General features: G+C 41.3%; 2 protein-coding genes across 8 annotated transcripts in view; one reads left to right on the top strand and one right to left on the bottom strand.

The window, feature by feature from the left end:
- The window catches only part of ESYT3 (extended synaptotagmin 3), a 35,747-nt gene extending 30,918 nt beyond the window's left edge, over positions 1-4,829 (top strand). The window contains exons 19-23 of the mRNA XM_053948117.1: positions 159-248; positions 776-907; positions 2,359-2,464; positions 3,034-3,083; positions 3,974-4,829. Of these exons, the coding sequence (XP_053804092.1) occupies positions 159-248; positions 776-907; positions 2,359-2,464; positions 3,034-3,083; positions 3,974-4,010 (415 nt within the window). The 3' untranslated portion in view covers positions 4,011-4,829. The remainder of the gene's footprint in view (positions 1-158; positions 249-775; positions 908-2,358; positions 2,465-3,033; positions 3,084-3,973) is intronic.
- A 428-nt stretch (positions 4,830-5,257) lies between these two features.
- Positions 5,258-16,228, bottom strand: CEP70 (centrosomal protein 70). 7 transcript variants are annotated; one of them, XM_053948118.1, is made up of 16 exons: positions 16,122-16,228; positions 15,584-15,683; positions 15,334-15,457; positions 14,835-15,015; positions 14,349-14,518; positions 13,227-13,286; positions 12,453-12,552; positions 11,970-12,058; positions 11,574-11,651; positions 10,418-10,520; positions 9,623-9,793; positions 8,871-9,017; positions 8,200-8,368; positions 6,857-6,971; positions 5,824-5,903; positions 5,258-5,452 (listed from the first exon to the last, which is right to left on the bottom strand). In XM_053948118.1, the coding sequence occupies exons 1-16, from the start codon at positions 16,128-16,130 to the stop codon at positions 5,385-5,387; spliced, it is 1,764 nt and encodes a 587-aa protein (XP_053804093.1). In that variant the 5' UTR covers positions 16,131-16,228; the 3' UTR covers positions 5,258-5,384. The 7 variants fall into 7 exon arrangements, with proteins under 7 accessions (XP_053804093.1, XP_053804099.1, XP_053804094.1 ...); XM_053948124.1 differs by having other exon boundaries at positions 8,200-8,314; XM_053948119.1 differs by having other exon boundaries at positions 11,574-11,648.
- Between the last annotated feature and the right edge of the window lie 33 nt (positions 16,229-16,261).

The following is a 16,261-nucleotide window of genomic DNA, read 5'->3' as shown; positions in this document are numbered from 1 at the left end:
GACGGGGCTTCTGTGGAACCTCTGTGATCCAGCTGCTTCCTAGACAGCAAACCTTAGGTTGCCAGGGAGAAGGATGGTGCCCTGAAAGCTGGTTTTAGTCTGCTTGTGGGCTGCTCAATGGCTGTATTTAAAAGCCCTGACTGTGCAATGTCTTGCAGCGGGACTGAGATGCCTCTGGGGGAGATCCAGCTGACCGTGCGTTACGCTTCCATCCGGCAAAGCCTCGTCGTGCTGGTCAACGGCTGCAGGTAATGCTTGTGATGGCTCACAGAGGAAAGAGCTCTCTGAGCTCTGTCAGTCATCCAGTAAAGCTGGAGCAGGGCCACATGCAGCAGGAGATGCCTTAGCACTGGCTGGCTTCCAACTGTGCAGCCTCTCTGTGCCCAGCTCTGGTCAGTGCCAGCAGCAGGTCAGGGAGAGAACTCAGCGAGTTGTGCTCACTGCAGTAGAGATGCTTCAATTGTCATCCACCCAAAATTTCCTCTGGACAGCACTGACAACTAGTGTGTGTCTTGGGGTGTTAGGATAGGCATCATGACAAGGATTGATACCTATGACTGAATATGTAATTGTTAATTTAGGAACCCCAGTAAGTGGCCACATCCTCAGGAGTAAAGATTTTAACTAAACAATCCTAAAGTTTTATTTGCTTATGTTCCAACTCCTGGGATGAATGTTTTTGGCCTGTGAAGGGTTGGTCTGATACCAAGAGAGACAAGGTATTAAAACACACAGTGAGAGAACCTGCCTTGCTTGTCTGTTTTTCTTTTAACAGAAATTTGGTACCCTCTTCCAATCGTGGAGTCGATCCATATGTTCGTATATACCTGCTTCCAGACAGAAGATGGACAAGCAGGAAGAAGACTTCTGTTAAGAAAAAAACTCTGAACCCCCAATACGATGAGAAGTAAGAAAATGTAAATTATGATTATAGTTGGAATAGTTATGATCTCAGTGTAATGAAAGGGTTTCCTAAGGTGTGCTGCTGTAGCTCCTAAGGACTCTCTTGTGGACATTTCCAGCTTTTCTAAAACAAATGGCACTTGAACTGTGATTTACAAGTACTTGGGGCTGGCCTTGCTCTGTCTGTGGTGGTGCAAGTCCCCCAGAAGAAGGGTACACCTTCTTCCCTGCCCCTTCCCTGCCCCCAGGCTGCATTTGCTTCTCTGCAAACTGACATTCTCCCACTGTGTTTAACTCCCTGTCATGGCAGAGGCAATCTGTCTGTTCAAGTACCTCCCAGAGCCTACTGCTCTGTTCACACTGCTTTGCCTGATGCTTTTTCTGACATCTTTCCAAAGGTCCAAGGCAGAAATACGGAGCCTTTTGAGACTGGACCACTCTTAGGGCACACAGGTGGATGTTGTCATCAAAGCCTGGTGGGAGCAGGGTAAAATGCTCCTACCTCTTTGCTGACAGTGTCACAGCTCTGCCACTGAAATGGAATGTGTTTTTCATAAATCCAAACACAGTAACACTGAGAAGTAGAGCTCTTTTGAGAGGTAGTTTTAACCCCATAATTAGAGGAAGGTACACATATGTGAATGTTGGTTGATCCTGGGTGGCTTATATTTTTCCTGTGCTATGTCCTTCTCTGTAAGTCAGAAAAGGAGAAAAGATTTTAAAATATTCCTTCTTAACACTCAAAACACCAAAGCTGAGGATTCTGCTTATGTCTATTCTTAAGTAACTGCACTGATTTAGTGCCATCCCAGCAGTTGGGAAGAGCATCTCCTTTTCCTCATCTTCAGAACTGACGTATCCTGTACATCCTCAATTAAAGATAATGCTTAGCTCCAAAACCTGTTACCTGTTTCACAGCTCTGACTGGAGGAAAAGCTATTCAGGTGGGCAGAACTGGAGTGATCTAGCATGGACAAAACTCACTTGACATTAGCCATGTGTGCCAGAGGCTTGAGTCAGAGCCATTAAGAATTTAATTGCCACAGGTTTCAGCCTTTGTCTGTTCTTGGTGTGGTGCAAAGCTGCTCTGTGAACCTGGGGGTTTGGCTCATGACTATTTCCTCTTGAGTAATGAACATTGCATGGAAAACATGCTGATCTTCCGTGGAGGGGGGAAAATTATGTTAAATGGCATTTCATCATGGATGCATGTTTTCCTCCTTCCCCCTGGCACAGTGGACAGTCTGAACATAGTGTTGTCATCCTTCATGAGGCCTGGAAAAGGTTCCCTGCAATGTGGATAAAACCTCACTCTAGAATTGCCTTTTCTTTGTGTTTCTTCCCTGTTAAAGTCCTGGCCATTGATGCTGTACTCTGTCACTATATTCTGCCCACTGATGCCCACAGGATTTTAGTTTCTGCCTTAAGTCTCTTCTTTTTAAACTTTATTTCAAGGTTTGAATTTTTTGAATCTTTGGAAAATGTCAAGAAAAGGACACTGGACATTGCAGTGAAAAACAGCAGGCCATTCATTTCACAGGAGAGGAAGGAACTGGGGAAAGTAAGTTTAAAGAATCTCCACTACAGATATAACAGAGCTGAACACTCCGGACTATTCCTGAAATCCTGAAATGTGGCTCCAGTAACTGATTCTCAGTAATAGCACTGGCAATCTGGAAACAATTTTTTTCTGCCAGATTTTCATCTCAAATGAGGCTGTATCCATGTGGGAGCTGCGTGGTCTCATTTCAGAAGGCTGCTCCTGAAGTAAGCCCTGGTTCCTGGCGCTGCTCGTGTGGGGAACAGCTCCAAGAGCACAAACACAGAGCTGAGAAAGGCATTGGGACTAAATCCCACAATTTGCCAACACTGCTTTGAGCTTTCTGTGAACAACTTTGATTCTGTGAAAAGTAAACTGCAATTCCTTCTTCAGTGATAGATAAATTTCCAAGTAGTGCTATAGGAAATGGAGCTGGTCCATGCCTAGACCACCCTGGCAACGTGGGATGCCTCAAGCCTGAGCTGCAGCCCCACAGTTGGAAAGTGGGTCTGACTTGGGAGGGGTGGTAGCTTAGCTAATCAATTTATATGCTGAATAACCTACAAACAAATAAAATTTGCTTTTTAAAGGTGCGCATTGACTTGTCCCGGGAGGATTTAATAAAAGGTTTTGCTCAATGGTAAGTACTCATCTCCATACTTCCAAACCCTGCCCATTGCTTTGCTGGGAGCTTGCATGACTGCTGTGGGAGTGAGTGCTGGTAAACTGGGCTGTGTTTGGGTGAGCAAGAAGAATATTTGACCTGCAAAGGCAGGATTAACTTGAGCTAATCTGGTAGTTCTATCTAAATTGTGTGTTAATCCATTGGCTGTGCAGTGCCTGCCCTGTGAGACAGTTTTAATGAGATGCCTGTGTCAATTATAGTCCTCAGCATATTTTATGTTGCCATAAAAGCCACAGGGGCACATAAGTAAAAGAATTTTGTTTATTAAAGTAACCTTGCAACAAATTTTAACTTGAATAAAGATCTTAACTAAATACTCGGATCAGCAATATATATGTATGATAAAACTTTAATTACAAAGCATTTATAGAAACTATTATAATAAGCCACTTACAGTTTTGCTTGTATGTTCATTGTGGTTCTGAGGTTTGTATGTTCCTGGTCTGAGGCAGAACAGAGCTTGGGTGTTTTTTTCACTTCTGTGTCTTTAGTAAATGGCAGGAGTTCTTTCCTTCTTTCTCCTTCAGTGAAGCCCGAGGAATGTAGTGTGGGTAGTCCAGGATCTTGCCATCTGCACAGGCAGTGAGCCAATATTCCAACAGGAAAACCACATTTCCCTGGCCAACTTGTGTGTGTGTCTCAGGGCAATTAGGGGAAGAGGAAAAAAGGATGCACCCAAAGTTCCTGGTGAAGAGCTGAAGTTTGAGGCCATCTCTGGAGCCTCCTTTGCTGCACTGCCTGTGAAGCAGAAGCAATAAAGCAGCCCAAGTTTTCTCTACTGTGCCAGTTAAAACTGTTAAGAAAGTTTTCAACTACAGTAATTACTTATTGTGTCTGTCTTGCAGGTATGAGCTGACAAGGAGCAGACGCAAGAAAATCTGATTTCTTCTCATGTACATAAGTTACTAATTTTTCAACTTCATATGGATGTACATAGCTCTTGTAATTAACATTTTTTGCACAGTTGTTGCAAATTTGAAGCAGTCTCCAGCTCAGGATGTGCAAATTTAATGATCCTATTTGGATCATTAGTTCTATTAGTTCCTATTCGGGGATTAGTTCTCACTGAAGTTAAACATATTTTCCCCCACACAGGGAATAATTTGTCCTTAAAGAATAAGTCCTTTATTTTTGCTATTTCTGGCAAATCCCCCTTCAAAGGACCTCTAAGTGTGAAACCTCTTTTAAAGAAGAGTTGTACCTGGGGAGATTTTAGACTGCCAGCCAAGTGTCCTTACTTTGCTTGGCAGTCTGAGGGCCCTAGGAGCTTGTTCATGTTGTTTTAACATGGAAGTGGTGTACTTTTAAAAGAATACATTTTGAAACAGTATTCTTCAGCTGTAGAGCTACAGAAGCTTTTAAAAGAGAAACTCTTTAACAGCTATTTTTGTTTGAGAAACTAAGAAGTTGGTAGTCCACTGTTCAGAATACCTTAGCTGACTGTGGCTGCAGGTATGTAAATAATGAGCTTCCAAAAGCAGGGAGATGAACTTACCAAGATGTCATTAAGGTTTTAGTTTGTGACGCCTTAACTGGTTTTGTCCTTTGTTACGGTACATTTCAAAATCTTGTAAACCCAGATTCTGTCTGAGGAACAGCAAAGTTTTGTAAACTAAGCTTTAATAATATTGAGGCAAAATATTTTTGGAAGCTTGGTGTACTTGTTTCTGTACAATAAACTTCTAATTGTCTTGCATAAGAGACTTGATCTAATCCTTTCTAAAACTGACTTATGAAATACAACGATGGTAACTTCAAACCACTGCCTGAAGCAAATGTCAAGTATTTTTGGCCTAGATTACATTAATCCAATCTGCCTCAGTCCATAATCAGAGAGAATACTCACTGAGTAACAATGTGTTCCCATCCCAAACTGATCTGGAAATGTGAACATCTTAAAAGAGGCTCTCCAGAAAACTAAGATTGGGCATTTGTGTAAGTGTGATGGCTATGGCAGTAAGGGCATCTTTACCTCATACTTACTGTGTCAGCAGTATTAAAAATGGTTAGAGTTTGCCTGGTAGTGTGCTAGGTTCAGTTTCCTGGATTGATACAGGATATATTGGTTCTCTCTCTCCAGTTGACAGCAGTTAGTTTTTCTTAAATTGACCAAGAATTAAAAAAAAAAATTAAAATGCAGCAACTTTTATTTATGTAAAAAAAATATGGAATTGTTTTTTAGGAGGTAGCTGCAATGTCATGTGCACCAACAGGTACATTCACAGGTAAGAGAAATCTTGCTCAGGAAGAGCAGAGTCACCCATAACCAGCTCCCCATTTCAGGTTTTGCACTGCAGGTAAAATATCATCCACATTAGTGATCTCTGCAACAGAATGGAAAGCAAAAGGGTTAGGCTTATGAACCTAGAATACCCTTGAATTCAACCAACATCCTAACTTAAACAGATGGTGAATTAAATAAACTCCTCAGACATTTTAATGCTTTCAGAAAATAATAAATTTGGCTTATAAGTAATATGCTTAAGTGAATGCAACCCCATGTTAAATTAAAATAAAGTGTTTTGGTCACTTCCTGAGGAGAGGTGAAAAGGAGAGTGAGGCAAAAGGCAGCACCTTCCCTCACATCCTTCTCCCGTTTTAGCACAGCAGGAATAAAGAAAACACTGGTAAACTGTTTAGAGTTATATAAGGAAGTGTTGGCAGGAAGATAATTACTGTTGCAAATATTACTCACCTAGAAGATGCAGCAAATCTTGAATGAGAGCTTGAAAGGGAGGAAAGAAGCACTCATGTTCTTCAAGCTTATTGATGATACTGGAATGGAAAGTGAGACAATCAGGTAAGAGGTGCACGGACATGGCAAGTTCATCTCCTTGGCCATTTTGTTGTTCTGTGCCATGACTTTGTGAAAATTCTGCTACTTAGTATATAAAACCATGGACACCAATGTTCTGTTCTCTAGTTCTGAACCCTGCAGCCAACAAGAAAGCTCTCACGAGGATCTCTGATTTCACTACTAATGCTGTATACACATCCTTCCTTTCCCCCTCACATGGCTCCAGGTTGTCTGGGGCCTGGAACATTTGTCTATGTATGCTAAATATACTGCCTAGGGGTGGCTGGTATAACTGCCTTGGATGTAGAGCAAGAAATGCTTTATAAGCAACTGTTCTCCAGCTAAAACTGAGAAATGAGTGCAGAAAGGCTGAGGGAGTGAGTATTGTTAACTCAGCATGTGTCAGACTTGCTGCCTGCTCCCTTTTTAGTTTGTCTGTAAAGCACATGCTGAATGCAAGCCATTAGGATCTGCTACCACCTAGATGTGGCTGTCATCTGTTAAAAGTATAACTGGATTTGTCCAGTTTCTAAAGTATTTGTAGGCAGCTTGAGGCAAACCCTGCCTTGGCAACTAGAATGCTTCAGTATTACATCTGAGACTTACATCACTTTCTCCTCCCCACCCAGGTGCACGATTTGTCTCCTGATGAAACATGTATCTCATTAAGGCTTGTTTGATCACATTATCCATGCAAACCAGAGAGTGTTTTGGAACCTTCTGGCCTCAATTTTTCCCTCTGTCAACTTTATCTTTTTGACAGGATACAAGATTTGTTTCAAGCAGGACAGCAGTAACTAACACCTGTGCTGTCACAGCTCACTGACTTTGTGACAAATTATGAAAGTTTCTTTCAGCATCAGTTTTTGCCAGTTCTCAATTACTACATTTGATGTTGCAGAATGGTCAGCAGTGGAACAGCCCCACATACCTGTGGATGTCTTGGGTGCCCAGAAGCTGCTGTACCTGCTCGGTCACGTTCTTATTAATGATGTCACACAGTTTCCCAACAGTATCCACTACCACAGTGGGTGGAGCTGAACTGTCTGCAGAAAAACAAACACCTCATGATTCTTTTAACAGTAATAACAGGGAAATATTTTAGACACAGTTGAATTCTTGCAGGTGCATAGATTTTATTTAGTTTTCATAGATCTAGGCATATACATTCCATCATTCACAGAAAACAGAAATAAACAAATGGTCAGAAATAAACAAATGTTAGCTATGAATGGGGATACTCTCACTAATCCTTTAGTGGCTAAAAGAACTTTGGCAGAGCTGTGTGTTCACAGCAAAGAGGGTACTAAAGCGCACTTTTACAATGTCAGTGGAAATCAGCCAACTGAAATGATATATATATAGAGAAGGGGTTAATCATTAGGTTCGTGGGACACAGTAGACATATTATAGGGGCTAAGCCAATAAGGAAACTGCTTAACAAACACTTTAACACCCAGAACTTGTTTTGATATTGAATTTGAACCTGTCTGTAGTGCTGTGACTGAAGGTAGCAGCCTCCTTGTTCTTTTCTCCTTCAATTTCAGAAGAACTAGATTTGGACAAGGCATCTTCTGAGCTGCAGTTATTAGGGGGAGGTGAGGTTTCCTCACCTCCCATGCTGGCTGCAGGAAGGAAGACTGCTCCCCTCCTTGAATGAGGCTCAGCAGCCCAGGGGCTCTGGGACTGGACATCCTACAGCCCAGCCCAACCTTTTAACCCAGGAGCAGCAGCAGCTGCTGTTCTATAGAAGTTCCCACCTGAAGAGAAATAACCAACTATACCTCTGAGTACTGACAGTTTTTGACATTCAAAAACTTGTTTTGGTTTTTAAGTTTAGCAGCATAAGATGGAACTTTCTGAGGACTGGACCCAATTACACTTGAATGAATTATTGAATAGAAATCTACATCTGAGGCTGAGTTATTTTCTTCCTTAAACTTGTTATCTTTCAAGTGGAGAATGAACAACAATTATGAAGTCAGCTCACCGAAAAGAAGCTTTGTGGGACAAAAAACCCTTCTATTTCCCTTGTTATTCTCTTCTTCTGCCTCCCTGTTATTCCTCAGCAACTGCTAAAGGCTTACAAATAATGGGGATCTGCTATTTGAACTGTAAATTGTCAGGAATGTATTTTTATCTTCCCAGTGAAGGAAACACCTAGTTAATTAATTTCTCAACAGCTCAACATTATTTTCTATGAGGAGACCAGCTTTTCACCTGTCTCCTTTTTTTGGAATGGTGTGAACAAGCAGCAGCTGGTTAAGTCTTTACCTAGTTCCAGGAGCTCATGGAGGTTCCTCATGGCATTGGTCATTTCCCCCAGCTTTGTGTACACCTCGTTCATCCGTGGATAAACACCATTCAGAGAATTCACATCAAACAACTTCTGGAAGTGAGAGACTATGGCAGACAGGGTTTGCAAGGACTGTGTCTGGTTGTTCTGGAGCAAGCAGGAAGAACTCATCAATGGTACTGCTTAACAAGGCAAGGGTGCTTTTATGTGAAACATTCTTAAAGCCAGTCTGAGTAAAAGGTGTAACTTCCCTTATGAAATCTCAGCCTTTCAAATATTTTTAAATCTGAAGACATAGTTTCAGTAGTTTTCAGGCACACACATACACCAAACTCAAAACACTCTTTTGAAAGCTTCCTTCTCTGCTGCTGAGAGAATTTATGTATTCTCAGCCCTGAGAGACAGAACAGGATAATTCATGAGACTACAGGGCAATGCAAATTCACTGCTGGTCAAGTGCCTTTGATTAAAGCCATCTTCCCCATGGTGAATTTATCCATTATGTTAAAACAGTCTTTGACTATTGAATGTCTTCAAACAGGTATGTCTTAAATGCTGTAAGGCTTCCAAATGCACCAATCTAATGTGTGAAGAATGCATTTAAGAACTCCACAGTAACTTGTGATTACAAACCTCTGGTAAAAATTACCTTTTCTTTATGTTCTAATTCTTCCAAAATTGCATCTACTATCAACTGGAGGTCTTCAACTCGTATGGATTCTCTGTTGTCCTGTGGATCTTTAGTGTTCCAAGGCAGCAATTCCAGAGACAGTTTTCTCAAGGACCTATACAAATCCTTTTAAAAGAAAGGAGGAGAGACAAGTTATTTTAGAAACTGCTTAGATTGTTTTTATTACAGAAACAGGTGTTTTTCTGTTTCTCATACGCGGAAAACATTCCAACTCTGGGAGGTTAAGTTTTAATTTTCATGAATTTAAGGATAGTGTCTTGTTGACATTCTTTGATTTGAAAAGAACAGAATAAAAAATATTATATTGGCTATGTATTACAGTTTCAGTGAAATAGGAAGTATTGGTCACAAAACGTTTGGCTTTAAACAAAGCTATTTCACTTGTATTTGGATCAAAAAGTCACCATTCTGTTCTGGTCAGACAAAAGGAATGAAGAGAATGCACCATCATTAACGTGTGAAGTCGAGACTCTAAAGCTTAAGTTTCTTCTCAGGGACTCAGTTAATAAAATGAAATAAATTATTTACAGAGATGTATCTCTGGTACATACTTCACATGGACAGCAGATTATTTGTAATATTTAACACTAGGTCAGGCAATAACAAAAGCTGCACACTCAACCCCCCACATCTACACATAGGGAGGGATAGAGGAGAGGAGAGCAGATGAAAGGAAGACCAAGAAAGAGAGTACAATAACGTGTTGTTACCTTTAGGGCTATGAGCTGATCTGCCCACATTTCTATAGTGAGTGGAAGGTGCTCAAATCCACATCCCTGTCCATGCTCTTTAATGTAATTTTGCACTGGCCCTTTGCTGGGCCGGAATATTAACGGAGGAGCTCTTGGGCTTCGCAAAATAGAATCAATATGGGACAAAACCTTCAAGAACAAATAACAAATGTTATTGCTCAAATATGTCTGAAGTTTTGTAATAAAATCCCTCTCTATCACAGTCATGATTCCCTAAAATTAAGTCATAAATAGCTCCAATATTACTATTGATGAATTTTAAACATGCATTCAACATGCAATAGACTCAAAGATTTCAACATGTACTAGCTAGAAGGAAAGTGAAAGTAATGCAAGTATATACTTCCCTTTGACGGATAGTTAACATCTATCCATTCGAGGCATTGTAAATTCCACAATTTACAGTTTGCTAAGTTTTATTGTATTTAGGCTTTTTAATTACAAGAAAATAAATTCCACTATCACTGAAGATCTTGAACAAATCCCCTGTCTTGAACAGACTTCAGCTAAGTCATATTTACCAGCCTAGTGTCTGCTGCCTTGCTGTGTTTTCAGGTAGTTTACACTGAGACAGAACAAGAACCAGCCTACAGTGACTGCCAAATCCAGAACATGACTCACCTTGCACAGAGGATTTGATAGGCATTCTTAGCCTCAGATCAGCATGCTCCAGTTGACACAGCTAAACAGAACATGTATAATATTTCATTGTAACACTGCTAGAAACATGCAGAACAGATACAATTTGGGTACCTGCAAGTATTGCTGGCAAGCTGCCTGCAGCTGATCCACTCTTGCAACTCTCCCAGAGTCTTTCTTTTCTTCTTTGTTTTCTGCGGCACTGCTCCCTGAAAATCTGCACAAAAATACACACAGTGGGTCACACAAGCAGCCTTAGCAGGAGATGCTACCTTTTAACTTGATGGAAGAGCCAGGTGTGTAGCACTTAAACTCAAACATACAGTAAATATCCATGTTATGATGCTGGGCAATAGAATTCCATCAGAGCCAAGAAACACAGATTGACAACACAATACCTAATGCAAATATCATTAATTTATCCCAAGTCTTCAGGCTGAGGCTATGCCAGACTGCTTGCTGATTTAGAAGGGACACCACCAGTTTTTCTGTTGCCAGAGTTCTACTATGGCTGAAGACCTAAAATCCAGAATTTTACTCTAAAGGCTCAAATTCCAAGCTCAGTTGTTATCTGCTTCTGCTGGAACATCTTTCCTGGCTTATTATACAAAGCTCACTACTGCTTTTCATCTAAATGATACCTACTGCATGAGAGAATAGACAATTTAAATATACACAACATGTCTATTTATTTTCAAGTTTAAGTGATGTCTTTTTCAGGCTATAAAATATTTAGCATTCCGTATACACATGGACAAATGACTAAGTGAAATTACAGATACAAACACTTTGCCAGTACTAGAACTTTTATATGTTCCATGTATTTTCTTAGCAATATTTCAGAAAAAAACCAGTCAATTTCTAAGAATAATATGGACATAACTTCAGTAGCTGCAATATTTTGCCAACTCACACTTTCACATTTATAATCCATAATGAAACCAATAGCTTACTTTACAGCTTATGGAAGCAGCAAACACCAGAGATGGCCCTGTACATATTGCCAGCAAAAGAACTCAAATCAAATCCAGGAAGACAAAATGAAATAAAAAAAAAACCACACTTCTGTGCCCCCATTTGGAGACCCTGCCATCATTTCAGAAATAGAGGGCTTTAGAGGTCCAGTAGCACTTGCTGCCCATAACCAGACTCCAAAGAACGCTGATAAGGCACATGCTCCATAAGCTACTCTCTACGTTACGGGTTGCAGAGTAACCTTGCCTTCAGAAGTCCAGAGGATTCATGAAAGTCCGTAAAGGAATATACTTACTGGATAGTTTTCTTTAAAGCTTTCTGTAATTTCTTCACTTGGTGCTTGTAAAATTTTAATTCCTGTGCAGTTGGCCTGCTAGACAGAAAAAGCACCATGTTATATGTCTTGCATTGGAAGGTATCTATAAAATTCATCCAAGCAAAAAAGCTTTGTCAGTGGCAAAAAATCATTCTGGAAATTAAATTCTGCTACATTTCTACATGACAACAGCAATAAAGAGTAAATTAACCATTAGCAGCTGTTATTAACAGTGTAGGGAGAAGAGTGGCTGTTGCTGCCATATCTCATTTCTTTGATCACAGACTTCACACATTACTTTTACAATTGCTGGTGCTTTGTAAAGCAAAGTCTACTGAAATGGCCTTACAGAGGATGATACTTAACCCTGCTCACCTTATTTCCAAGTTTTTCTTGAGATTTATATTTTCAAGCAAAAGCTGTTCGTTCTTGGCCTTTGTTTCAGTAAGTTGCTTCTGGAAAGACTGCAACATAGACTGGGTTATTGCTCTTACTGCCCTCATTTCATAATGAACAAGCTTCAACAGTTTAAAGTATGTGCATGTGAAGAAGGGTTCCCAATTGCCTGGACAGCAAAACAGCATGGATGAGGACTCAGATGGTTGAGGCCAAGAGCCTGGTGCATTAGACCCCAGGTGGAGCACTGTGACTAAAGGAGATCTATACAATCCTCAGCAGACTCACAAACATTTTGCTGAATCTTTGTACAAGGACAGGGAACTCTGCCCACAGAGGTTACAAGTTCAGAAGACATGACAAGAACAAGGGACAGAAATCAAACGTGTTTATGTTTCTATGTGGCTCTTGAAAGGTTACCATTGAGAGATCTGCACTGACTTATTCTTGGAAGTTCCATACCAGGAGCAGTGCTTTGTAATTAGGAGTAGCATCTAGATTTAAGAACTCTTCCTTGTTTTTTACTTCTCTCTGCACCTCGTCTTCATCTTTTTTATATTGCCTATTGGGAAAAATAAATTGGTTCAGCTTACTGCAGTTCAATTAGCTCAAAAATTTAAGTTGGTTTAGTTAGCAGTTATGTATGATAATAATATTTCCATAAACTACCAAATAAATAGAATAGAAATTCTGCCCTAAGATTCATGCTCTAATTTCTGGGAAAGCTGTTTCATATGCTAATAAAGTGCACTTATCCACAAGAGAAACTTCAGTACAAGCAAATCCCATTTCAATTTTCTCAATAGTAATCTCAAACTATAGGAATGTCTCAGGTATCTGTTTGTTGCTTTATGCCATGCAGGCACTGGGATAGAGCTGGAAACCTTTCGTTTTTGGAGATCAATCAACTGAGCACAGCTAATGCAGTAATTCTGCCTGTGAACCATGGCAAAAGAGAAAGGGGAAGGAAAAGAAAGAAAGAGAAACTTACAGCTCAAGTATCTGAATACCCAAAGCCTCCTAACTATCCTGGTCTCCTGACTGAGAAGCTGCTTAGCCTGACTGCCAGTTATTCTCTGGAAAAATCTATATTTCCATGACCATCATAACCCTTTGCTGTTTCTTACATGCTAGTGATACTTGGAGCACAGAGTATTTACCACTATAAGATTTAAGAACAGTACAGGCTAAAAAAAATTTGAACAGTAGAACCACAAGGCATTCAATGAGACCTACCTCAGCTCCTTTTTAATCTGACTAATTTGAGATTCATAATAATCAATTAGACAAAGGTACCTGAAGAAAGGAAAAATGTTAATTTTGAATTTCAGATATTCTCACAAAACTCATACTGTGACCAACCCAGAGGAACAGGTCAGCTTACACACTGCACTGCACTTTGGAAGTGGCTGCTCATACCAGACAACCATGGTCACACTTTGCCAAAATGGAAAAATAGACACATTGAATCTGTACTAGTTCAGAAGCAGCAAAATATTCAAGAGGAGAAAAAAGTTAATCTGCCCACCAGCCTCCTCGTCTTATGCTTGTGGTTACCCAGCAAGATTAACAGAGAGGCACAGTCAAAATAAAGTGTCTTGAGCACTCTGAGATTGTCTGGTTTGGAGACACAGATGAGAGAGGACAGGGAGTCAAATTCAGTGATCCTTCCTCTGATACAGTGAGGCCTCAAGGAAAAAGCTGAGCACATACAAGCCCTCTTAGAAGTTTCCCAGGTAAACACTGCTGGCCAGGCCTAGAAAGCCAGGTGATATCAGCACAATAAAGCAATGGCTACCTGAGGCCTAGAAATTGGCAAATGTCTGATTGTAGCAGAGCTATGGAAATCCTACTAGCAAGAGACAAAGCCTTGTGACACTTTGGGAAGTTACCCAAAAGTTCTTGGAAGCTCACAGCAAGCCTGCAGTCAGCAGTTGCAAACCTCACGTCCCAAAATTGGAAAGGCTCTTTTTTGGGGGGGCTAAGGATGCTGTTTGTTGAGGGGGTTTGTTCATTTTTAACTTACATTTTTAAATGTTAGAATTCCAGGATGAGATCATCCTAGCTGACACTGCAGCTACAGAGCAGAGTGAATCATTCCCTTCCCTTTGCTGACATCTAGTGTGGGCAGCGGGTGGCAATTTTTTAGTTTCTGCCATGGATTTATCTGGCTTACAGTTTCACAAAAGAAAAATATCACTGCACTGAGGTACCTTTACAAGACTATATATTTAATCTTGTACTCCTAAAGTCTACAGATGACTTTTTTTTCCCATATAAATATTGACAAGTATTACATTAAAATCTGTTTCTTCATTTAATGTTGCAGGGATTCAGCAGTAGAAGAGAATCACTTACCGCTGATCCAGGAGAGACTTGGGAGCTCTTCTGCAAAACTGACAAAACATTTTGTTTTGAGTGTCAACTCGCTGCTGCTCCTCCCTCCCAACTCTGCTCAGTTCCTTCTGCAAGCAGGCAATAATCTCTTCCTGTTCTTGCAGCTTTTCCTGCTGCTGTTGGTATTTTACCTGTGAACAGGCAACGGGAGCGTTACTGAATTGTTCTGACCCGCACGCTGACTGTACTGTACAAGCCCAGGTAGACACCAAGGAACCAAGGAACATGAGCATTGGGTTTTAGCCATGTTGAAGAGACAGTGGAAGAGGGATAGAGATATTTTTCTAAATTATTTCTAGAAAATGCTGCATAGTTTGAAAATACTTAGCTATCAACAGTGTACTAACCCTATGACTCAAGATTCATGTTTATTTAGATCAATGTAAATATTTTGAGATCTTTTGTAAGTCAAAAGTTTGAATCCTCAGGCAGCACTATCTGAATTACCCGTGAAGCCTGTTGCTCTTTTTGAAGTTCCTTGACTTGGTTCTGTTGCTGGCATGCCTTAGCTATTGTTTCATCTTCCAGCTGACAAATTTTGGCTTTAATGTTTTTCACCACATTTTCCAAATCATTAGCCCGTTGCTCTTGCCGAGATGCCCGACCTTGTTCCAGTCGTACCACATCTCTGAAAAAAGAAATTAATCCTTGCTTTTAAATTAAACTCATTTCACTATAGACAGTGCAGGAAGCACACGCCTGACATTATGTGATGACCTTTGATAACATCCTGTGGCAGCAGGTGTGGGAAATACACTGATATGAGAAGAAGCAGCAGTTGAAACAAGGGAAGAGCTTGAAAGGAACTGGGACAACATTGCTGCATATTGAACAATAGCCTCAGGAAAAAGGTCTTAGGCCTCTGGTGAGATAAGATCTCCACCAGGCTGGAGTTGCATACTGATAGTACTTTTACTCTGCAGGTAAATTCCTTCCACTGTCTTACCTAAGACATCGATTTGCCTCCATAAGTCCCTGCATCACCTTTTGCTGTCGCTCGGTGTCTTCCACCAGCGTTTGTAATGCAAGTCTTATTCCTTGAGAAGACTGACGGTCTAGGACAATCATATCTGGAGATACAGAATGAACAGCCAAAGAAGATCTGCCTGTTTGCTGCCACTAGGAAGTGACAGCTTTGGAGATGCCTTATGAACTTAGGGTTACTATTTCCAAATACAAAAATTACATTTCCTTACCTGATGTATCTCTGCAGCTTTGGGGGGCAGCAAGACTCACAGGTTTCAACCCATGACGCATTAATATCCTGTTTAGGTTTTCCCACTCTACCTTCTCCTGCTGCATTGGGAGAAAGGGAAAAATGCAGAAACTTTTGAGTTCTGCACATCAGGTGTGTAGCAAAAGGTACCAAATGCCCACAAATTAAAGCAAACAACCCCAAACCCCCAAGGGGCCACTACAGGAGGGTTTGTGAGAAACTCCACTAGGATCTGCAAAGCACACTGGGGAAATGCGTACTTAACACCACACAGTATAATCAGTTTTTCTGATCCCTACTTGAAAGCAGAATACGCGCAATGAGTTAAATTCGCCTCTTTAGAAAACCCAAACCACCGACCCTCGAGTCCTTCCAACGCACCCGGGGCGCAGCGGCCCCGCCGCGAGCGGAGCCCTCAGGGGGGCGGCAGCAGCGGCTCTGTGGGGTTCATGGACTGCTCCATCGCGTTTTGTCCCGCTCCAACCACCCAGCAGCGACACCCGGGGCCAGCAGAGTACCTCGATCATGGCGAGGGCCGCAGGGCAGGAGAGGGGCCGCTCCTCAGGCCGCGGGGCCGCTCCTCAGGCCGCGGAACCGCTCGGGCGGGAGCGGCGGGCGGGGGCGGGGGGCCGCGGGGCGTCGCTGCGCGGGCGCCGCC

Source organism: Vidua chalybeata, chromosome 7 (genome assembly GCF_026979565.1).
Source record: "Vidua chalybeata isolate OUT-0048 chromosome 7, bVidCha1 merged haplotype, whole genome shotgun sequence".
In the NCBI taxonomy this organism is placed as follows: domain Eukaryota; kingdom Metazoa; phylum Chordata; class Aves; order Passeriformes; family Viduidae; genus Vidua; species Vidua chalybeata.
The sequence above is the reverse complement of the archived record's forward strand: the minus strand, read 5'-3'. Positions and strand labels throughout refer to the sequence as shown.

Bases quoted from the DNA above. Each gene is read 5' to 3' on its own strand.
- CEP70 (XM_053948118.1), bottom strand. The intron at 15,458-15,583 runs GTAAGGAAATGT...CTGTATCTCCAG, and splicing joins AAGCTGCAGAGATACATCAG to ATATGATTGTCCTAGACCGT. The intron at 9,794-10,417 runs GTACCCAAATTG...TTGTTCTTGAAG, and splicing joins CTTGCCAGCAATACTTGCAG to GTTTTGTCCCATATTGATTC.